The sequence below is a fragment of the Plutella xylostella genome, chromosome Z (assembly GCF_932276165.1).
Source record: "Plutella xylostella chromosome Z, ilPluXylo3.1, whole genome shotgun sequence".
Taxonomy (NCBI): domain Eukaryota; kingdom Metazoa; phylum Arthropoda; class Insecta; order Lepidoptera; family Plutellidae; genus Plutella; species Plutella xylostella.
Window position 1 is genome coordinate 6,962,140 of NC_064012.1, and position 24,465 is coordinate 6,986,604.

The 24,465-nt window shown below is 36.3% G+C and overlaps 2 protein-coding genes across 5 annotated transcripts in view; one reads left to right on the top strand and one right to left on the bottom strand.

Moving 5' to 3' along the window:
- Positions 1-4,471: 4,471 nt before the first annotated feature.
- The window catches only part of LOC105397214 (E3 ubiquitin-protein ligase mind-bomb-like), a 48,695-nt gene continuing 28,701 nt past the window's right edge, over positions 4,472-24,465 (bottom strand). The window contains exons 1-10 of one of the 4 annotated variants that reach the window (XM_038122017.2): positions 19,908-20,143; positions 18,540-18,542; positions 17,111-17,200; positions 15,352-15,357; positions 15,175-15,247; positions 14,319-14,411; positions 13,328-13,417; positions 5,872-6,065; positions 5,303-5,419; positions 4,472-4,778 (exon numbers count right to left, since the gene is read on the bottom strand). In XM_038122017.2, the coding sequence (XP_037977945.2) occupies positions 4,674-4,778; positions 5,303-5,419; positions 5,872-6,065; positions 13,328-13,417; positions 14,319-14,411; positions 15,175-15,247; positions 15,352-15,357; positions 17,111-17,200; positions 18,540-18,542; positions 19,908-19,925 (789 nt within the window). In that variant the 5' untranslated portion in view covers positions 19,926-20,143 and the 3' untranslated portion in view covers positions 4,472-4,673. The other 3 variants (XM_048632498.1, XM_038122018.2, XR_007268168.1) reach the window with 3 other exon arrangements.
- Positions 6,280-8,258, top strand: LOC119693798. The gene is made up of 2 exons (XM_038118335.2): positions 6,280-6,966; positions 7,057-8,258. Exons 1-2 carry the CDS (start codon positions 6,617-6,619, stop codon positions 7,604-7,606), a joined length of 900 nt encoding a protein of 299 aa, XP_037974263.1. The 5' UTR covers positions 6,280-6,616; the 3' UTR covers positions 7,607-8,258.

Sequence of the window (24,465 nt, forward strand, 5' to 3'; positions counted from 1 at the left end):
AAAATTTTAATACAGTTTAATTTACATTGACTTATCAATTACCTATTTAATATTAATCATCGGCTAATTCATAATATTTAACGCAAAGTCTCGTAACATAAAAAGAGAGCCTGAGCTATATTTTGAATCCAAATCATATCACAGATAAACAAAGTTATGTGCGTTTGATAACGTACATAACTATTCATTTGATGGGTACTTAGACCAATTTTTATCATGGACGGATCTTTATTGTCATGCTTTAATAACGGCAGTCATAACAAGATACATGTTTTGAAGACTTACCGACGAGCTGTGTTTCAATCCAGTTGGGATGGAGTCACTGAGTCACAATCACAGATAGTTGGTGTTTGTTTAGAGTTGTAGTACACAACAGGTAGTCGCGGGTATGCGCGGCGCGCGGGGGGGAGGGGTGGCGCGGACGCGTGCTAGCCCTGCGAGGGGTTGGCGGCGTCTGACTCTCGGCCGGAGGCTCTTCCGCGGTCGAGCCCACCCGAGGCACCGCGGAGGCCGTCGCGGCGCCACTTCACATTATGACGCGTCAAACCCTCCCCTTGTTTTGGAGTTAAGTATCTACTCGTCTGTCTTCTGTCAATTTAATTTGGGAGCTGTTTCTGAATGAATGGTTTCGCAGACATGTGGGTGGAATTTCGTTTATTATATTTAGGTTTGCCGCGACGCGCGAATATGTTTTCGTAATGTGATGTTTTTAATTAACGTTGCTTGTTTGGGTGGTCTTATTGATTTGTTATCTGATAACGTATGAGATTTAACTTCAATAGGTCTCACGAAATAGGATTATCGATTTTGAAAGATTTTACAGTTTGTAGTTTGGAAACTAGTTATGCTGATGTACAGCAAGGAACTAATTTCAACGTATTTATTTATGTAATTTCCTGTTTATTAAACTACCTTTGATTAAAAAAACGAACTTACGGCACATCGAAGCTTACGGTCAAAGCATGATAGACGTGGCGACTACTACGGCGCGGCGTAGGCGCTTTTCAGCATGCTACGCCCGGCGTAGCGACGCTACGAATGCTACGGACGGCGTAGCAAAAATTTGTTGGGTGTCTTTAATTTTCGTACTCTACTACTCGTTGATATTTGGGCGAGTATGTTATACACTGAAAAGTGTTTTCATTACAAGACATCTGTTTCTTTTGGATTACTGTATTAAACAATATCCTTCTTAAGTTTGAGTAAATTCTGTCAGATGTCTCGCCTCGCCGCTGGAAAACCACCTTTGGCTCTGTTAAATGCTTAGTATTAGTTTCTTCGCACATGGAAATCGAAGCTTAGGAAAAACTAAGTTTAGCAACTAACGTGTCCCTCGTTTTTTAGATTTCTATAGTGATCCTCCTGGTCAATTCCGTGACTGACTCGGGTGACTACGATATCAAGCATGAACTGTAAGGGCCGGGACACATAAATACAATGCGACGTCGCTAAGTATTTTTTCATTTTTTCAATTTCATTGATTCATATACGAATTAAAACCTAAAACTAATACACAAACATGCAATTATTACCATAACAATCTACATCGAAAAAATATATAAAATGAATGACAAATACGAGCAAGTTACAAAGAGGGTAGAGTTTACATAGTTTACCAATGATCCCACACTAGGCGAACCTGTGTCGTGGCGATCGAATATAATTTCTAATTGATTGCTATGAACGACAATGTTGGTCACAAGCGGAAGGATTTCGCATTATTTCATGTGATGTGATAAAAATGTAGTGTGTAAAAAAGTAAAAACGTCTCCTTTCTTTTCGCAGGTCTTCAATGCGAGACTGGTGACGCGACGTCGGCGTCGTATCGTGTTTGTGTGTGAGCCCTTGGGGACGTGCATTTTCCATTGATGCCTCAGGGGACTAAACCTAGGCCAATTTTTGCTCTTGAGCTTATGAAGGATGGTCGGTGGATAGCCAGTCTACCATGGAAGACACTGAAAGTTTTTAAAACTGATCACACGGATGGACAATTGGACATAGGGCTTGTACACAAAACTGCGTTGCGACGTCACATCGCAAATATCTGCGATTGTTTTGACAGTTTTTCAGGGCAAATGCTTGATTACTGTCGCAGGTTTTTGCGATGCGACGCAGTTTTTTTTGCCCCTATGTCCATCCGTAGGTATGTCATCAGTCATCGATTTTGCGATGCGATTTTTGCGTACGCCCATAGGTATTCGTTTCTTGAATTTTGGTAACGAAATACTAAAAACTCATAAAATTCGAATTAGCTAACGAACTTCGCAAACGGGGGCTACAAAATGAGTAAAGTTATGGCTCTTGTTTCAGTTATTCAGTGTTAGCTTTCTTTTGTATTTTTAATTAGGTAAGTATGGACAGAAAAACATTATTTAATACCAAGTTTTATTAATAAGTAAAAATAAAATGGAATGACGATAAAATAAAAGCATATCACATCGAAGATTTGTGAAAACAGTTACTTAAGCTTAATAAATAACAACCACTTAAGTGAATAATAATTTGTAACAAAACTTTGATCATTCTTCTTAAATTAAATTCATTGTGATAACTGATGAATCGAGCAATAATTAAAAAACTTCATAAATTTAAAAAATAATAAGTACATTACATGTAGGTTTAAAGTTTTAATATAAAATACTGATATGTTTAATTACTTACAAAAAATATAAATTCTAGAATCTAAAAATTTTACACATTGTTAACTGAACAATAGGTAGTTTATGACTTCATATAGTCTTGTCTACTTAAAATAACATGAAAGTTTACGTAAGAAAATGCTTTCTAAGAAATATTTTCGAATATAGGATAGGTCTTGAATTATGATTAGTTCTTACACCAATAGCAGTTCCACTTCCAATGTAACATCGCCACACTAATCTGTTTCTGGCCTATTTAATGCATAATATTATAAATTTAATAAAAATAAAGTTATAATTTATGTATATTGAAACATAAATCATACATAATATACAAATACTGTTGTATGAAAAATAAATGAGAGTATTTTTCATACATCCCTTAAATTTTAATATCGAAAAAGTTATGACATTTATGGAATGGTATTTAGGTTTGGTTTGATATTATTAGAATATGTATACCTACATAGTCAATTAATTGTTCATTTATTTAAGGCACCGATCACATTACTTTATACACCCTACAGTTACAGTGTAAGTGATTTTGTCAGTATTTTTATGAATAGTTGTTTTATAGCGGAATTTTAGTGGCTTGTAGCAATGTCTTATAATTTTTTTTACGAAATAAATGATGTTTAAGATCTCTGTCAATGAAGTTAATACCTAGAAATAAAAATCACAAGGACCCTATTATAAAGAAGCTGTAGGTGCCTATATTCTGTAGGGCTACAAAAATGGCAGTCACCGAGCTTCTTTAAGTGATACTTCAGTAGGTATATTTTATTCAAATACACTCACGGGCAATGAAAAAGTTCCACTCGAAAAATGCCGACACCAAACAATCCCAATTTTTTTCAAACACTTAATTTTAAATTTGAACAAAATATTACCTATTTTAGTTGGTAATATCTTGATGCTCTGTTAAATTTATTTTAATGTTACGAAAACGACATTAAACTAGCGTTTATCATTTAGGAGTAATTTGGTGCTTTTCTCAGTGGAAACTTTTCATTTCCCGTGAGTGTACTAAATATAATTATAACATGTTATGGCTATAAGGCATTTGGTATCAAATGCAATATAATATTTAATTATTTAAGTAAATTCAAAATCCTTTTGTGGCTTGAAAGATGTTTAAATATTTAATCTAAAATTAGTATAAAAGGAAATATTTTTAGGCATTTAGGATTTCTAGCCCTTATGACTCACATAAAATAATATTTGAAGTAATGATCCTACCTTCACTGGTCTGATGGGTATTTTGGAGTATATAGTATTATGTTAGAATGTTAGTACATTCTACATATAGACAGTCAGTCCCAACTACCGTCCTAATAATATTTTATGAACAGAAATAAAACATGTGATTTAAATTTTTCCCCACAGCCCAATCTTTTTTAAATTTCGATCTAATTTGTTTTATCGTAGAGGAATTTGAATTGGCAATGTAAATTTTCATTCTTGTAGTATCATTTTTCCTAAAAAATTAAAGTAAACCTTTTCCATATGCTGCAGTCATATAAATACCTACTTGCAAAGTACGTAGCAATATTGAGTTTGTCACTAACGGTTATATAAATACATCAGATTCACCGTACCCTCGTATTCATAAAACTTACATAAATGGTCTGCTGGAAATTTTTAGCCATGGCGCAATTACGGTATTTTAAATCGTTATGTCTTTAAAAATTTTAAATTTGTGGGTTTCGCGCTGACTTACTAACCACTTGCATAGTGAAATTCAATGATATTTGGATAATACCTTTTGGAATGTATCTAGGACCTACATTATAAGATCTCCCTTGTCATGTAAACAAAAATCGTGTTCTTTTCATGCTCTTATAAGTAAGTATCTGTCAAAAACGTACCAGTAAAACAAATCCCCATGTGCGAACGGGCCGTAAGTTAAACACACGTCAGCGTCCGTTTTTCATCTCAAAATCCTCTTCTCAATTCTAAAAATTATTATCCTAGTACATAGCATTAGAATCGGATAAGTACATGTATGAATAAGGGGTAGAATCATTAATTTGTCTACAGGCAGTCAGAGGCCCGTTGCTGGCGCCAGGCAGAATGGAAGCCGGCGGCCGAGTCGGAGTCAGAGTCCCCGGTCTCGCCAGCACCCATTTGAGCACGGGGCTGTAACAAAAATATAGTCTGGTTAACGAATTTCATTAATTTTCAAGTTATTTGGTACCTATGCCGGAAGCTTAAATGCAGGATTAAGGCGGACCCTAGACCTACATGGCGTTTTGAATCCAAATGACGATTGCCCAATCTTCAATATTAACCCTAGACGCTCAATTTTCAATATTGCGCAATATCGTAATTGATCGTCTAGGCTCCGTAAAAATAGTAAACAAAATAAACTGATATAACCAGTAGGATTAGTATGAGTCGTGATGGTTTGCATGAATGTTTCTCGCATAGATAGTAGCGCCTTTAGCGGAAACTGTCATAATAAATTATCAATTTTTTTTAGAATAAAAAGAATATTTTTTATGTAAAACAAAAAACCATAATAAGGTGGCACTAAGACTAAGTACCGACTTATAACTGGAGACTTTATTAATTAAGCATTCAACGCCATCTATGGTTTCAAATTAGTACTGTCAGCTATGCAACACGGTAGAGAGTCACAGTGTAACTGGAGCAGTACTCACTTGATCGGGAGTGGAGGGCGTGCTTCGGCTATGCGCCGCGGCCAGGCCCTTGCGCCCACTAGCGCCGCGACGCCGCACTTTGGTACTAAGCGGCGGCAACATCAGCTTGTCATCCTTCTGTTGAAACAAGAACATAGTAGGTACATGAAATGACAAATAGAGGGCAGTGGCAGGTGTTATGAACATTGGGCTTTTTCTCTTTACCATGTCAGAAAGTATATTTATTTACCACATTTAATTATATTTTTAAAACTTAGAAATGTGTAAATTGTTACTCATATGTTATGCAGACTGGATAAGATACAGTAGGTACTATCTTAGTTTCGAGTTCGCTTCGATTCACTGTACAAAACTCGACTGGTATTTGTCAAGGATAACTGTTAATAATTGTAAGTTGAAAAGATGCTCAAGGAGTTTCTTTATCCATTTCTTTCCTCCTTAATGACGGGGCCTTTGTGAAATGGTGGTAGATTATGACTTTTGACAAGTAATTCTAATATTCTACGTTGAAAAAATAAACGATTTCATTTCATTTCATTTCATAAGTGAATTTGGAATCAACAACTCACAGCTATACTATCAGCAGACCCCCAACTCTTGTGCAAGTGGTCGAGGTCTTCAGACACGCGGCGGTCGTCGGCGCGGCCTTTTGGCACGTAGGCCGAGGCCCTGGTGGCCCCCACGCCCAGGAAGTTGCTGAACGCTTCTGTGGTCTTCTTCACTCGGACGTTGAGCGAGCCTATGCGGAGGAAGCCTTCCTTTTCTGGAAATTGGGAAAGGGTTGTGAAATGGTGGTGCTTAAGTGGGGGGTGGAGAAGGGTTGGATAGGAGTTTTTAGATGGTTATGTGAAGGCTATTCTTTTATATCAGATACTAAATTGACAAGTGCAAACAACTTCACTTGTTTTTTGAAATTCTCAATTTAGTATCTGAAATTAAAGAAGAGACTTTAGGTACCACCGCGTTGTTCTATGCCCCCCCCCCGCGCGCCGTCAAGCGGTAAAGACGTGTTTACTTGTGCTCCGTTGATAAAAATTTTTAAAGTTATCTAAAACCCAATACTCTGCTTATTATAACTACCACTAGCGGTGCATTAAAGGAACATTATCGTTGTGTATTACTTGTGACTACTACAGTGCGGGATTCGTGAGTCTTTATCCAATTTTAATGATCTATAATTGTTGACTGTGATAAATAACCAACATTATCACACCTACCCCACGCACCACCTACTGCCCAGCGCCTGATAAACTGAAATCGCACTATTGCGGAAATTCTACACTTCGCATTGAACTTGTACAGGCGCAATTAAACATGTCCACCCAAAATGTAACTCAAAGAACACCGCCCAACAACCTTCTTCGAGCTAATAACGCTCCAATTAACGAATCACGTAGTCTCGAGGATATTCGTAACACGAAAGGTATGGAAACCACAACGGGATTATCACCCGAAACCCAAAAAAAACTTTCTCAAAGAGTAAAGAGACGCCGTGAAGTTGACAGTGACGCCATATATGACGAACTGGCTGGCTTCAAGAGCGACATTAAAGACATGATCAAAGAGTTAATTTCTGCCCAAAACACCAGGATGGACAACCTGGAACAACACATGATGGAACTGAAAAAACAATTCTCTACAATCAAAGACACCAATAAGGACATTGAAAATGCAATGAACTCAATGTCTACCCAACTAACTTCTCTCGAAACCCAGATTTCAGGACTTGAGTCCCAGCGCAAAGAAATTAATACCCATGTCTACATGATTGAAGAGAAGATTGAAAACCTGGACAGAAATATTATAAAAACGTCAATCGAATTACGAAACGTTCCCAAGCGCCCACAGGAAACAAAAGAAAATTTGTTCTGCCTCGTAAAAACACTGTCCCAAAGCATAAATGTAACTCTCCAGCCACACGACATCCGAGACGTGTCACGTCAACCATCAAAAAGAGAAAGCCCAGTTTCTGCTCTAGTAGTAGAGTTCTCCAACACGTTAATCAAAAGCCGGATTCTAAATGGAATAAAAGAGTTCAACAAAGCAAATAACAAGGATAAGATGAATTCCTCACACCTGGGACTAGACTCGCCGAAAATACCAATTTACGCCACCGAACTGCTGACAAATACCTCAAAGAGACTGTACTTTCTCGCCCGAACGCTCGCTAAATCTGAAAACTATGCATTCTGCTGGATCTCCAATGGACGAGTCCTCCTACGTAGACATAAAGATGGTCCACATATTGTTGTTAAAGACGAACATCACCTCCAACAGTTGTCTTCAAAAACCCCTGGAAAATAATTTATACAATCTTGATTATTCTGTTCTTTTTACCTTAGTTATTATAAGGCATGTACTTTATAATTTAATAATAAGGTCACACTACTACACAAATCTCACACACCACTCAAACTCATACCTTAGTAAATGTTTAATAAAGCATAGTCACTTGCTGGATTGCCCTCTATACACCCCATTAGCAACGAAATGTACCTACTTGCTACTTTATCATACTTATACATATACCTACCAAATTATACCATGTACGCATATACTTATTTCTTTTACTTTTTTTTTTTTCTAAAATATAATGGAGCACAACCTTAGTAAAATAATTACCGAAATTGACAACTTCGCGGTATCTAAACCGTTTAAATGCAGTCCGGAGGACTGTAAAACATATCTTAGTAATAATAAACATGTTAACGTAATTACACAAAACATTCGTAGTATTTCATGCAATATTGATGGTTTTGCCATATTTTTAAACAGCCTAAAAGTCAACATAGATGTTATCGTGCTGACAGAATGCTGGCTAAATTGCCCATCTAATCAAATAATACCAAATATTGAGGGTTACAACCAGATAGCAACAAACAATAATAATAACAAAAATGAAGGGATCGTCGTGTACATAAAGGATGACCTAATTTCAACAAGCTATGAACCCATCTTTTCAAATGGTAATTGCCTCATTACAATACTCAATAATGAAACTGCTATCCTGTCTATTTATCGGTCACCTTCCTATAAAAAAACAGATATATTCATTGAATCCCTAAATAACACCCTACAAAACCTTAGTATGTATAAAAACATTGTTTTAATTGGAGATATAAATATTAACATAGAACAAACTTCAGCCGATACAAATGCTCAATCTTATCTGGATCTTCTAGCATATCATGGATTACTACCAGCTCACACATTTCCCACCCGTAAGAAATCGTGTCTCGATCACATCATGCTGAAAACAGTCTACCAGTCAACTACCTTAGTTATTAATCACAGCTTAACAGACCACGAACCTGCACTACTATCACTAGATTTAAAGCAACACACAACTCAAAACTTATCCATCACTAAGGTTAATCTCGAAGGTGTCACTGAAGATATAAAAAAAACTGATTTTCAGCTTATATTTAAATGTGTTGACTGCAATGCGGCTACAGACCTACTTACATCCATAATCATGAGCATCATACAAAAAAATTCTAAAACAATAAATATACCTAAAAGACGCGTCACATTGAAACCATGGGTCACCCCTGGTCTCTTAAAGTGCATGAAAAACCGCGATCGTATGCACAAGCAGCTTAAAACGAACCCAAATAACTTGACCTTAGCAACAACTTACCGTCGATATCGCAACTTTTGTAACAACCTCTTAAAAAAACTTAAAAGGCATTTTGAACGTTCCGAACTTGATAAAGCAAGCAAAACCAATATAAAACAAACCTGGGAGATAATTAATAATATAACTCAGTATAAAAAACGTAAAACCTCACCCCAGAATCTGTTACACTCAACAACTACTCCTAAAATTGCAGTAAATAATGCTAATAAATATTTCGCACAGGTGGGTGAAAAACTTGCAGCTCAAGTCATAGACAAGCGTAAGAGAGATAAAGACACGCCTTCAGCAACAAAAGTTTCAAAACAAACAAAACACTCATTTGTATTATTAGAGACAGACATTACAGAAATAATAACGATTATTAAATGTTTAAAAAATACTAATTCTTGTGGCTGGGATCTAATCTCCGCAAAAATACTAAAACAAAACATTCACACCCTTGCTGCATTGTTAACGCATATTTGCAATTTGTCAATAAAATCAGGGGAATTTCCGAACGCGTTCAAAAAATCTATAATAACACCTATACATAAATCTGGGGACCAACATAACATAAATAACTACAGACCAATCTCAATATTGCCTACCTTATCCAAAATTCTAGAGCGTGTAATAAATAAGCAACTAACTAAATACCTAGAGTCATTCCAAATTCTATCAGAAAACCAATATGGCTTCCGAAGCGGCAGATCCACCGCTGACGCCGTTTCAAAAATGACCGATTCTTTGGTGGCAAGTCTGGACAGTGGTGAAAAATGTATTGCTGTATTCCTGGACCTCCGTAAAGCTTTCGATACCTTATCGATACCTATCCTGCTAAAAAAACTAGAGAACATTGGAATACGAGGACAACCGCTGAAATTGCTGTCCGACTATCTCAAAAACAGAAGTCAATCTGTCAAAGTCTCTGATACAGTAAGCGACTCTCTGCCAGTAAATTATGGTGCTCCCCAAGGCAGTGTACTAGCTCCGACACTATTTTTGGCATATATAAACGATCTGTGTGATTTGGAACTTGCAAATGGACAAGTCGTTTCTTTTGCTGATGACACAGCACTTCTATTCAAAGGTGTCAACTGGAGAGATGCGTTTGATTATGCCCAACGTGGAGTAGATAAGGTTATAAAATGGCTAGGCAACAACCTTCTCAGTCTAAACGAAGAAAAAACAAAATATATAACTTTCTCTATCACAGAGAGATCGCAGCCCCCAATCAATGATTACAACATAACCGTGCTCTCTAGCTCTTGCCAAAATCACCCTTCACCTGAATGCATTAACCTAGAAAGAGTTAAATCTATTAAATATCTCGGTGTGATAATAGATAATAAACTAAATTTCCGAGATCACATAGCGGCATTGTCAAATCGTACTCGAAAGCTAATGGTTATTTTTAAAAAACTACGAAATATCGCAGAACCTAATCACATTAGGCTAGTATATTTGTCTTTATGCCAGTCAATACTGACTTACTGCATTGAAGTATGGGGTGGAGCGGCCCAAACTAACCTGATGCGACTCGAGCGCGCCCAGCGAGCTCTGCTCAAGGTGGCGCACTTCCTGCCAGTGCTGCACCCTACTTCACAGCTCTACAATAAGGTCCAAGTCCTCAGTGTTAGAAAACTGTATGTTCTGAGTATTATTATGAGCCAACATAAAAAACAAACTGACGTCTTTAATCTGAAAGAGAAGCGGCGGAAAGATCTCGTTTTTAACGTTAAAAGGTGTAACACTGTGTTTGCACAAAGATTCAAAACATTTTTGGGCGCTCACGTGTATAACAAAGTAAATAAAACATTAGAAATTTATAATCAGAACCACCTAGACTGCAAAAGAACTGTTACCAAGTACCTTTTGGAAATCGGGCAAGGAGACACAGAAAATCTACTATATACAACAAAATAGCAAGTGATCTATAACATCACAATACACACACACACACGCACACACGCACACACACACACACACACACACACACGCACACGCACACACACACGCACGCACGCACACACACACACACACACACGCCTACATACATCTCTCAATAAACTAAGCTTACTTATTATATTTAACTTAACTTCTAATAAAATGAATAAATGTAAGTAATATACTAAGGGTGGATTCGTCCAAATCACCCAATCCGTCGTATTAGCTACTTATCTTGGTTTCAGGTTTGGTAGGGTGCAAAATCTGCTTACTCCCGAGTAACTGGTAGTTTACTCTTGAATAAAAGTTACTCGAGCTTGGTCGAATCCACCCTAAGACGGATGTCACTGAGCACTATAAGTATAACGTTTTTATTGGCAAAATATTATAAGGCTTACCTTTTAATTTTGTGAAACCGTTATATGGGGCACCAGCAGCTGTAACACAGGTTACCACCTAGCGCGGTTGCTGGAAGCTACATGTCAATGAAGATTACAGCCTATTGTCATTCATATTTTATTGTAAAATAATTTGTAAGTTGTACTCTGTATCTTACCTTTTTTCTTTTGTGAATAAATACAATACAATACAATACAATACAATACAATACAATACTTTGATTACAACGTGGAACATATGTTTATTGACTGTGTATTTACAACAGACACAAAAAAGTAAAGGTTGGTGTTACAAAGTGAAAAAGGAGTGCTTAGTAATAAATTATTTCGCAAATTCTTACGTGCGTTAAGTTTCGGTATATTGGGTAAGTATATGTGTTTTTTTTTATTTACGCGTAAAACCTAAGATTTACCAACTCTTAATGGTAAAAGCCCGAAAGATTTTGCGATTCGCACTTTTACCACTATTCACTTGGTAAATCTTAGGATTTACATTAAGGCACGGTAAATGTTAAAAAAGCCAGGTTATAACTTATAACCTCCGTAGTCGAACAAAGCGTCCGTAGTCGAGCAGGCTTCAGTGATCGTAACTGATCACTGAGGTTTAGCAACAACCAGCATGGTCAGCCATTGGATGGGTGACCGATTTCAAGTGGTTCTTTTCTGGATGCTTTCGTGCTTCGGACGGCACGTTAAGCCGTGGGTCCCGGTTGCTGCTTCGGCAGCAGTCGTTAAGCCTAGTCAGAGGCCTTCGGGCGGCTCGAAAACGTCTGATAGTCGGGTTGCCCACTTACCCGACAACTCGCTCAGCACAAGCTTGCTTGTGTTGGGGTCCACCAACCCGCACTAGGCCAGCGTGGTGGACTAGATCGAAACCCTTCCTTCATTAGAAGGAGACCCGTGCCCCAGCAGTGGGGACGTAATGAGTCGTGATGATGATGATAACTTATAACTAACCGAACTTAAGAAATATTTACTATTGCAATCTACTTTACTCGAAGTCAACAATAATAATACGTGAAAATTATTTTACTTCCGGTTTCCGGGTTTAAATTATCGTTCAGTGAATGAGTGAAAATAAAGTTATTTACCTACTAATAAATGCCAATAATTAACAAAAAAAATATATAATATCGATTCTGTTATGTTTTTGAGAAGACATTTTAATAGTTTTAATTTTAACTATTTAGGAAATAATTTAGAGATAATAATTACAAAATGAAAAAATATATGATTATTACACATTGTTAAAATAATTATGTTGATTTAAAGGTTTTAAAATGACTGTTCATAAAAAATAATATTAATTCTAAAAGATAATAATTTAAGTTTTTGATTGAAATAAATGAATAGGTAATAATTAATCTTTGTTTTATTCCCAAAACCAACTACTACTAGGTGTCAGTGGTAAAACCTAGCATTTACCAAATTCTAATGGTAAAAGCCCGAAAAAAATGACCCATTTTCACAAATCCTTACATTTACCAACTCATGTTGATAAATCCTAAGATTTACTGGTAAATCCTAGGATTTACCGTTGTTCGGGCTTTTACAGTAACATATGTATAATAAATATCATATAAATATAATTAGTAGAACTAATTACAACAGGTTCACTACAACACAACGGAAATTCAGCAACCAGAAATATTAAAACATTTATTTACACAAGACACCTAAATAGGATAGATCCAATCTATATAATATCTATCCATAGCTTACTTCTGATTTAGGATCTTTTCTATATAGGTTGCCGATTACAAGGATAAAAACAGTGTTCACAAAACACACACACTTATAAAGGCTTCGTCAAAACTAACTTGACGCCACGCTATGACGCTAAGATGTGTTGTTGTTGTACTACTATGGTAAAATACCGTCAAACAGAGCGCCAGCGCTAGCGTTGCGTTGCGTACTGCTAAGTTAGTGTTTGACGCTCTTTTTTGTCGAAGCCTTAAATATAATTTAATTATTAGTAATTAAACAGGTGCCCATTGCAACGCTAACCCAAGTGTTTGTACAGAAACCTCTCACCAACATCACATTGTACAAATATCTTACTTGACAGCGAGCTCATGGAATGTGAGCTGGCAGAAACCCGTATGGTGGGTGGGGACGTGTATGTCTTACGCAAATTGTAAGCGTCATGCTCTGAAAATATGATATTTAATATAACTTTAACGATATACGAATTAGATGTAAGTAGTGTTACCTACAAAAAACTGACCGCATTTTCTTTACTGTTAAACCGTTTTAAGTTCAATCTAATGACAACCACTGGCCAATGAATAAAGTCACAAATCCTCTAACCGAACTCTGTTCATTATATTATTGGTTTTATGACATTCGAAATCCCATATAATGTATTTTTTCTTACTTTTCGTAGATTTTGAGCAATCTTGGAGTGTCTTTTTCTTTGAATTAATTTAAAAACTTAGTTATAAAATAAAACATAATGACAAATGAAATACTTACAAGCAAAAATGTTTGATTTTGTAATTAAACCATTTATTTTGGCCGTAGTTTATTTGTTTAAAGGTATTTTAATTAAAAAGACACAAAGATTGTTTACCTTTTTCGCCAAATAAGAATAAATACAGTATACATATTTGACGACTGCAAAGGAAAACCATAGTGGTAGCTGTATAATTCAAAATGAGAGCTCATTGGTAGAAGTATGGTGTTATTTTTGAATACTTTTCTTTTGTACTGACACTCCATGAATGTCATGGTCATGAACATGATTTTTTTTTAATTCAAATTTAATTTATTCGAAATATTTGTAGGTACTTAAGTAATTAAGTACCTACATCTTATGTTTCTATAAGGTCAATCGAAAAACCCTTTTATAATTGGCTTTCAGAAGAATGACTGTATCAACAGGGCCCAGCCAAGGAATGAACGCTGTGAATGAACCTTTGCAGGTTATGTCCAGCATTAAAGTTTTGTTAGCTGATGATGATTACCTACTAATGATGTAATGATGAACTCATTAATACGGATACAAACCTGATACGTAAAGCACTAAAACATAAAGAAGTATGCAACTTACTTCTATAGGAACCAGGCGATAAAGAGGTGTCCATCGGTTTTAAATACTGTTTCGCTTTCTTCCCCGACCAGTCTAGCATGTTCGGATCCGCATCTGAAAAAAAATATCATATGATTCCCCCTTTGGTTCCAAAAACAAAGCAAAAAATTTACCGCATTTTGTTTACTGTCAAACATAAGTTCAACCTAATGACAAGTTTTAAAAGTTCAACCTAATGACAACTCTTTAAGTTCAACCTAATGACAACCATTGTGCCAATGGATATTGTAACAAATCTTCTAAACGAACTAATTCAAAATAATCGCTCACTTAGAAAGTGAGCTGTTATAATTTTCTTTGACCGTCATCTTTTTCATAAATTGTTTATCAAAGGATTCCACTATTAATAATTAATTTAATTATTAGGAGGTATATTTTGTGTCACACAGTATTTCAACAGTTCAGCGCCATCTAGTATAACAATTTAACATTTGGAACAATGGACGCTGAGTAAAGTATTCTGTATATGAAAAGGGGCAGGGTCCCGCCATTTGTACCATAAAGTAGGATCGGAGCCATGGTGCATGAAAGTTCAAGCAGTAAAATACAGATGGCGCAGTAAACCCGAGGAACAGAACGGTCTATAAAAAATTAAGACCTTACAGCATTTCATACCTATATACAGAGTGTTCGGCACAAGGAAGAAAGGAATTTTTTTCGGTGAGGAGGAGGAAGTGGTGAGGACTTATTTTCATGGGAAGAACTTCTAGAGCTATGTCCAAAACCCAAAAGTTTTTGTGTAATCATTACTTTGAATTTTGAGTGATAGATAAAAATTATAACTTTAGAAAAAGAAAATAAGACTTAATAAACTTACCATATACATCGACTAATAACTTGTAAATATTCTCGTGTCGGTACTGCATCGCTAGATGCAGAGGCGTGTATCCCTGAAATTATTACATAATTATCAGTTTAAAAAGTACCTATCTGCCAAGTAGGGTACCTAGCTATTAATCAAATAAGTATTAGAAATATATCATTTAGAACTTACCCCGTTCTGCAACACCAATTCGGCACATGAAAGAGATACAAATAAGTAATTCAAATTTTACGTGAATTCTTAATATTTAAGTAAACAAATAAATATTTATTTGAACTAATTCTTCGGGATGCTCGAAAAGAGCATCTTATTTAATGACTGTACGTACACCGCACCCTAGGCAGTCAACGACAAACAATTGATTTAAGAATGCTTTGATTATACAGGTACCCATATACAGGGTGGAAATATAAGTTGGACACTGGACATTCCGTCAGTAAAATGAACTAACTAGAATATTTAAGGTAGTTTCCCTCGTTCGTTCTCGACTAACTTTTCCAGTCTCTAGTGTTAAAAAGAGCTAAGTATTGTAGACAGAAACTGCTAAAATAAGATAATACACAAAGAAAAATATACTTCTCCAAATAAACTTCGTTAATGCCATTTTAGTACAGCAAAAGTATTTTTTTACTAATTTTCTAAAGCATTACTTAGATACAAGTAGTACAATGAGTACCTGTCGATCTGAATAATCTTTTTTGCTAACTATAGGTACCTATAACTATAGGAACTATACCTAGGAACTATAGGTAGTTTGCAAACACCCTGTAAAAATACAGATACGGCCTTCAGTAAAAGATTTTCCCTACAGTCTACGGTATATCGGTAAGTACGACAGTAATCTTTTAAATGTTATCTATTTGTGTGAAAAATAGCATCAATGCCAAATAGGGTCGAAAATTGCTTTCCTCGGCCGCTGTTTCCTTTAAAACTTTAAACGTGCATCATTTATACACTACTTTGCTACTTTTTACTTTATCGGGCAAAAAACATAAGTGGCTATAATTTTATAGAGGACTCGGAGATAATTTGGATTAAGAAGGCTGCGTTCGTGTAGCGAGGTGTTTGTATAATCACAAAGCTCTGAGGCGGCGGCGGCGAGCAGACTAGACCGGCTTTTGGTTCTACAGCCGACATGGACGACTGACGCAGAGAACCTTGTCGCAGTGAATAATAGCATTATGGACTCTCCTAATGTCCATTTGTAGAGTTTAGTATGTTCGAACAAGCTTAATTATCTAACATTGCGTATCTGTGAATGCCAGCCAGTGTAAATACTAAGACAAAGAAGTAAAATCACAGTTTAGGCGCCGTGTTTAGAAAAGCGACACCCTAAAAGTGCCCCAATTTGATCGCAATGAAATGAAGCGTAGACTTTACAGTTTTAAGATGGGTCCGCCAATGTTAATGGTCTGTTCTGTGAAGTAATGGCGGGTCTGAAGGGTAATAAAACACTGGATGTGACGGTTTTGTTCCCAATGTTGGATCAAACACGATCAGCTTGTCTTGGTTCAACGGAAAAGACTTCCCTAGCTGCAACTTATACACATACATAGATCTATTTATTAAGTTAATTCATTGTTACAATAATAAAAAATATGCAGTGTACAATTATAAAGTTCTTTGGTTTGTTTACCTTTAGCTTTTTAAAGTTATGACATTTTTAATAATTCGTTTTTCCTTCTCTATTTACGCTAAGAAGAAAGTTTGAGACACCTACTTTTGCTTCATTTTTCTACGAACACATTTCCGTAACACTATATTTTCTGCCTTTTTTAGCATTTCAAAGTGCAAATACAGGGTAAGTCGTGCTCAACGACAAGTCAGGCAATTACAGCGTTTCATTTAATACTTAAGTTTTGCTTAACTTGATCTTCTCAAATGATAATCCGAGTGTAAAACAGGTGAATTTATAGCTGAATTAGCTTACCGATCTCGCATTGACGATGTTCCTTACAGCACCCGCAAGCAGCTTTACCAGGTCTTCGTGGCCTCGTTTGCAGGCCCAGTGCATCGCGGTCTAAAATATAAAATATATTTTACATGTGGTACTAAACATATCCATGTGAATCCTATCCTGCGTCATGCAATGCTGGATGTAGATGTAGACATCTTCCAAGGAACGCTCGAACGCATCTACGCCATCTTTCATAATGCCATCTTTCTGCATCCAATCCTTTTATTGATTTTTATTTGGTTTTCAAAGAAAATTTAAATTTAATTTCCTTATTCTAATTCAATGATACATCTTCCCACTAGTTAACATAACTGAATCACAATCATAGCGCAGGTAACATGAGCTCGGCAAGTCATTGACGAATTATAATAATGGCCTAAACAGCATTTCTGCGATCGGGACATTAGGACTAAAATATTCAAAATCTAAGCCCAGAACACGATTCCGCTACAAAATTAGTTTACTAGGTTGAGAAACAAATTACTTGATTGCCTTTTATTTTTATGTTAAACATTTTGATGGACAATATAATGTCGAAATTATAGCTCTTTATAATCGGAACGTATTAGGATGATTTGCATCCGTATTAAACATTATATTTTGATGTAGGTAGGTGTTATTAGCATAGTTATAGGAATTAGGTTGCTATCAAGGTTGTTCATTTTATTTTATAAAATCTTATGGTAAGCATAGAATAATTATGTAAGAGGTTATGCTTAGATAAAGACTACATAATAAAATCACTACTTGAGGGTCGAGATAATAGTTTTCGGTTGCTTTTATAATGAGCATTAATTTGTTTTGGAATTGGAAGGATGTTTTTGGTGGATAAGTGTAGAGGGGGTTGGGTTGGTGGGGAGAGGGGGTTGGATTTCAGTCAGCAGAATATACGCGGTATCGGAGGGTTGGAGGCAGAGCGGTGGTGCATCGTAGCAATCGACTTGTGTACAAGATGTAGGCGTGATCGGTGCTGATTCAGTGGGGTAGTTAGCGGCGGGCGGCGGGCGGCGTCGCACAGAGAAATATTGGCCTCCAGGGAAACCTAGTTAATTTGCGAGAGCATTCGCCGCTGCCACGATTTGGCACATATCTGCCTGCCGATGCGTATTTCGGTAACATCATATATTGGCTGCAACAAGCTTTTGTTTCCACCCCGTTTAGAGTGCGATACATTTACTTTTTGTTCTTATATGGGTTTTTATGGAAATTTGACACTTTTTCCCTGTGAAAGGGTGAATATGACCTGTTAATTAATTGGGTAAATGGTTTCGTGTAGCTGGGCTTTTGGGAATCTTTTTGCGAAGAGGAAATGTAGGACTAATGATTGATCGTAGCATTTTATGTTTAGATTCAATCCGACAATTCCGTCATTAAACATAAAAGAAAAAAAAGGTATACTTACATACTGCATATGATCCAGTCAGAGAAGATAATATGGAAAAGAAAATAACTTTTGTTAATAATTAATTAATGAAAAAGATTTTGCAAGCACTTAACATAACATTACAAATATCTGAAGCGAATGCACTCCAATTACTAGCTTGTGGGTTAGATTGTCACCCTTCATGTGGCATAAATATGAGATGGTCTGTATAATCGCCTAACACCTACTAGCCGTGTCTAATTTCGTAATCCGGTGTATTTTAATAAAAACAAAACAAGAAAAAGTATAAAAATGTAAGAGGACAATTTCTAAATAAAGCTCGTTAAAAGTTATATTCCGGTTCCACCCAATAATCTCGGGTGTTTCATTCATTCGCCCACTTTTTTAGTCAAATAAGACAAAGCAAAGATTCAACCTCAAAGGCCTTATTTAAAACATCTTATCCAGGAAACATTTTGGGGTCAGCCGGACATGGAATTAACTAATTTATCGCTGGATGAGCTAATAAATATCGTGAAGGGCTTACTTGGTCCTTGCGCAGAGCAAGGCTTTTAAATTCCCCCAAATAAATCTCGAGTCGCTCTTGAACAAGTGACTAAAACAATTTAACTATGGATGTATAAAAAGGATAAGGAAGATAGAATTACACTCTCTGTAATCTGTAGAGGGCAGAGCGGCCTACGTATATTATGGGCTGAATCTACTAAATACGAATAATAAAATGGTAAAAGCTCTGAAGAATACCTATTAAAAAGTTTTCAACATAGGTAAATATAGAGAAGAATATACTTCCATGTTTTTTAAAAAGGGATGTTCCATCTAAAACGTATGCTAATTAAAGTATTTTGAACAGGTTTAAAAAGAATCAGCTACACATGTCCTATTCTTTGGAAACGGCCGGGGACAAGTAAAAACCATTGTCCAGCCGTTTTTAATGTACCGGAACGTGGTAGGTCTAGCACCAAACTACCAATGTACTATACATGTCGTCCGGAGTTCACATCCGGGCCACGGCAGTATTGATGGCGTTTGCATGTTCGTCAATTAGGTTCACCGACTGATGAACCGAAGACGTCTAATTATTGTATCTTGTACCTATGTGTGGGTTAAGTAGTTCTGGTACTCACGTCACGGTTACATTAGTTGTAGTTTAGAAGATGGATATTATTGATGGGATGTAAATTCTGTACATACATGTGGGAATTTGTATACTGCTCCGGTTTAAGAGCAGTTTGTTAGTGAATGTGTGTACCAACAAGATAGTCTCTTCAACAAAATAATACTCATAATAGGTAGTTACATAACATAACATAACATTCAGTTATGGGTAACGATATCATTCTAAAGGACGACAGTAAAATAAAAACTATAAAAAGGCATACTTACACCCTGTAGTTTCAGCATGAAGAGGACGGGAGCATTGCCGCATTTACCAGAAAGAAAACATATGGGTAATTAATTGCTTTGCCATCATCATGACATCATATACATATTCGCCAATAAGGTATTTTTTATACAATTAAATACGAGTAGGTATGACTTTTACAAAACATTTTTGATTTCCTTTGAGTAAAAAGTCTGCCCACTTGCAAAATAAAAAGGAAAATATTTACTCCAATTCCGCCCGAAATCTTACCGTGAAGGGATCCTGAAACAAACAAAAAATGTTCAGTAGGCGTACAACCTACTTATTATTATCATCGTGTCAACGACAAACAGTAAAAATCTATAAATCTCTAAGATAGTTCCTGTAGCAGTTACTTAGTTTTAGCCGACTTTAAAATCTCTATACCTACATTTTAAACAAATAAATATAAGTAATAAAGTATCCTTTGTTTAAGCATAGGCAGACAATTTTTTTAGTGCGATTGAGGCGATTCATAATAGTGTAAATGACTAAAGTTTGTTTCATTGTGTATTGTGTGTTATCCCGCGTTGTTTTATAGTGTATTAGTAATATGTAAAGGGGTTCCGCTCATCTGGCATAATCTTTATTGACCAAAACTCATTTCGCATAACTCGTATGGTCTAAACTTTTTTGGCCGAACCATCACTTTGCCAAGACTTATGTGGCATAAGGCTCGTTTCGTCTAAAACTCTTTAGGACACCTAAGTTTCGTTTGCTCAAATTTATGTTCGTCTATACGTATGTATAATCTTGTTTCTCCTAATTTTATCTTAATAAATAATATATTAAGTATGTAGTAAATGTACAAATTGTGGTATTTTTCTCCTACATCCCGAAAATCACGATATTGTATGATCAAAAAATCGAAAGTTAACGACCAATATAATTATTACAAACCCCATGAGATCGATACCTAAAAATAGGTGCGACGACGAGCAAAGCGAGGAGGAGCGTGTTAGGTGCACATGTTCATCAAAACCAAAGCGGAGCGCAGCGAAGCGGAGCGGAGCGTTTTCCAAACAGCGGAAACAATACAAGGCAACAGTTTGCGCTATGTAGGGAGACGCTCCGTCAAAGTTAAAGCCAAACGAATATTATTACTTTGTATAAACCTATGCCATAGCATTATTAGGCTATTCAAGTTTTGGCCATACCATTGTTAGGCTAAACAATGTTATGCGAAATAACTTTTTACTAAACGAGATTTATGCCATACGATTTTCGGCGTAACGAGACTTTGACCAAACGTTACTATGCAATACGAGATTAGGTAAAAAAATCTTATGCTAAAAAAGGTAGAACCTATGTAAAGAGTATGTTTGCAATACTCTTTAATGGGAAAACAGCAATGACAAATTTTGATAATATATCACAACAATAAATAATTTTCGGAAAATTGTTTAAGGCCAACGAAAGCTCTCGGGAAAAGTTAGTGCATTACTAATGATTATATACCTACTAAGTTCAGTACAAAACTTTTTTTTTAATACGGGTACCTAGTTCAATGTTTTCGGTAATGAACAGATAATTTCAGAATGATATCGAAATCAAGTTCCTGGCTTGTAAACGTAGTTCGTACACACAGAAGTGCATTTATTTACAAGATTACAGTTTAAAATGTTTGACCTCTTACACGTGTTATAGCAGAAAACAGGTAAACTTCGCCGACGTGAATCATCGTAATTACGCCGCTACCTAATAATCCCATAATCTTTAAATCGGAAGGTAAATTAGCTTACAAATCCAGCGGAGGCAAGCTTTATCAATATCCTTCGTTCTCATGGCCGATCGAGAGCAAAAAACCCTTCACCAGATTAACCTTTAAAATTCGGAATAGTTTCCATAATGTACGTGCCCTTAAACACGCTGGTAAGTATCAAATTACATAATAAAGTTGAAAAAAGACGTAGATAAACTTGAAAGCTCTGCATATTCCCATGGTCGGGAGACGTTCCGACGGCGTTTTAATACCCCCATAATCGGCGTTCGATGGAGGATCATATGAAATATGTAATACCGCTAATAGGTCTTGGTGAGTAACTACCTCAGCGGTCGCGGCCAATTTTGCCGTTGGTAATAACCTTAATATCCCATCAGAGTGGTGGCCCATGCGTGTACGCGAGCGGCCAGTAATGGCAGCGCCGGCCGGCTGCCGATGCTCGCGGAATTAATTCTGTTTGGCGATGGGTATGTGCTGCGATCACCACGTCGGCATACCGAGTGGCTGGACATGAGCTCTCCAAGGACTTGTGTTCATGAATCTTCAGCTACCGACATGCAAACATGCCTCTGCATAACGCGGTTTAAGGGGGCTTTGAGTCATTCAAATAACCTATTTTAAATATAAATATGGTCAAGCTAACAGAAATCAAATGGCAAAGACCTAATTTGTCGACATGGATTGTAATCATTTTTAACGAGCGTAGTAGAAGAGCTTTTTGTCTTCAATGTTACACCTAGATGACCGAGGTAGAGATATTCTTGCAGCAGCTATTGTTGAATCATCAACCACCAGTGGCATTTTGTCTTGGCTATGTTTATACAAAGCCTTTCGAGTTTGGAAGCAGCATTAAGGCTATTGAGCATACTCTTGAGTTCATAGGGTGCAGTAGTACAGACTTAAAACTTATACATACAGTTCCACATCTCAATACTATCGCACCATGCCTCAATCCTGTTGTGCCAGTGAAGAGGAATTTAAGACCTTTTGGAGTGGGTCGAGGATGGCAGACAGCATTCAGAAGCTCTGTAATAATACTGACTTCAGCCACAACTCTGCTGTTTTTAAAATAAAGGCTGATTAATCTAGGCTATATTGATGTCTTGGATTACTGTAATGTCTCAAATTGGTAGAGCTCTGGATTCGGTAAGCTCAGGCCACAGACTTCTGGGTGCGAATCATTATTAAAATATAGTTTTCTCCAGAACTTATGGTTTTTAATGGCAACGATGTGACCATCTGCAGTCTTTATTTTTGTCAGTACCTACGTTTCTCCTAATGAACATTGTTCACCCCTGATTTTGGAGCGACGAAGGATACTTCGTATAAGCTTTATGCTTGTTAAGAGCTCGTAGTTATGACGACTTGGCGAATACTGATGGCTAATCACGTTGAAATTCCTCCTCCCGAAGAACTTTCTCTAATTGGATATATTTGCCAACATCCGTAGTAGAAATGACTCTGTAGTTCAAGTTGAAAGCTGGACTGTTTAATGCGGTGCCGTGTGATGATAAAGATGACTCGACTTCAGGATCCTGATTAAGAGGAGAGTATACCTTCGCGATTCTAGCGAATTAGGTATTTAGGAAAACATTTGCTATCGCTTGTACTCTCATGCCCTGGGCACGGGTGCGATAGAGATGCACTGCAACTCGCGTCTGACAATAGGTACTTTTGTTGATGAAATTCTGGTTTCGGGAGAAAACGTTTTACACTAACTAAATATCAACCAATCTCTTTGATTTTGGTGTCAATGGCTTCAGTATAATATATTCTAGGTTTATAGATTTCGCTTTTTTATTAAAAAACATTGTTATCCTAATCCTAACTAATATTATGCGAAAGTAACTGTATCTGTCTGTATGTTACTCTTTCACGCCAAAACTACTGAACGGATTTGAATGAAATTTGGTATACATTTGGTCTAGACCTTGAGAAAGAACATAGACTACTTTTTATCCCGGAATTCCCACGGGAAATCTTTTTAAGGCGAGGACGGCTTGATTTAACACACGAAAATTACGTTATTTGAGGTGCCTATAAGTTTGAATCTCTAGAAAAAAAAAATAAAAAAGAATAAGCCATAAACCTAGTTATTCCTTGTGTAAAAATCATGGAGATTGGATAATATTTAGAGGTAGTAAAACGTTTTCTCTTTTGTATGGACGAGCAAGTGCTATACTCTCCTCTTAACTTGTCCAGCTTTAAAGTTGTTACTCGTATCGAGTGTTCCCTTAAAAGTCGATGATCACTGTGAGTTTTAATTGTTTTAAAGTTATTGATCAATGTGATATCTCATTTTTTTCGCAATCCCTAAGTCAAGTCGAGCCCCAGTACGTTGAGGCTGTTAAAACTAATAACGTTAAATTATTATATGTATCTACGTGGCATAGTGTATAACTCTAAACATAGGTTCATTTTAAAACGCATCTATTATAATAAATGTTCAAGGTTAATGAATTGAAGACATAATTTCATACAGTTTTCAGAACGTGATACATTATGTATAAGAGCGTACACTGAGTTATTTTATAATTAAACATGTAAGAAGCTGATTATTATATTAATAGGTAGGTAAATATAATTTAAACGGTCATAGTTGAGAGTTATAATTATTTGTAAGTATACTTACCTATATTTATAATTATTCGTAAGTATACATTTACAAGTATTTAAATGCCAAGCTAGATGCTTTCTTAGAATTAATAAGCCGCTGACCTTTTGCATTCAACTCTGAACGTGTAGCCATACTGTTATTTTAGATGAACGTTTAAGACACTAATAATGTATATTATGTTAAAGTAGGTATATGGATA

What these genes read in the sequence shown, in the direction of transcription:
- LOC119693798 (XM_038118335.2), top strand. Translation starts at nt 6,617, where the DNA reads ATGTCCACCCAAAATGTAACTCAAAGAACACCGCCCAACAACCTTCTT. An exon ending in AAAGACACCAATAAGGACAT is followed by an intron (nt 6,967 to 7,056) that starts TGAAAATGCAAT and finishes AGAAATTAATAC; the next exon opens with CCATGTCTACATGATTGAAG.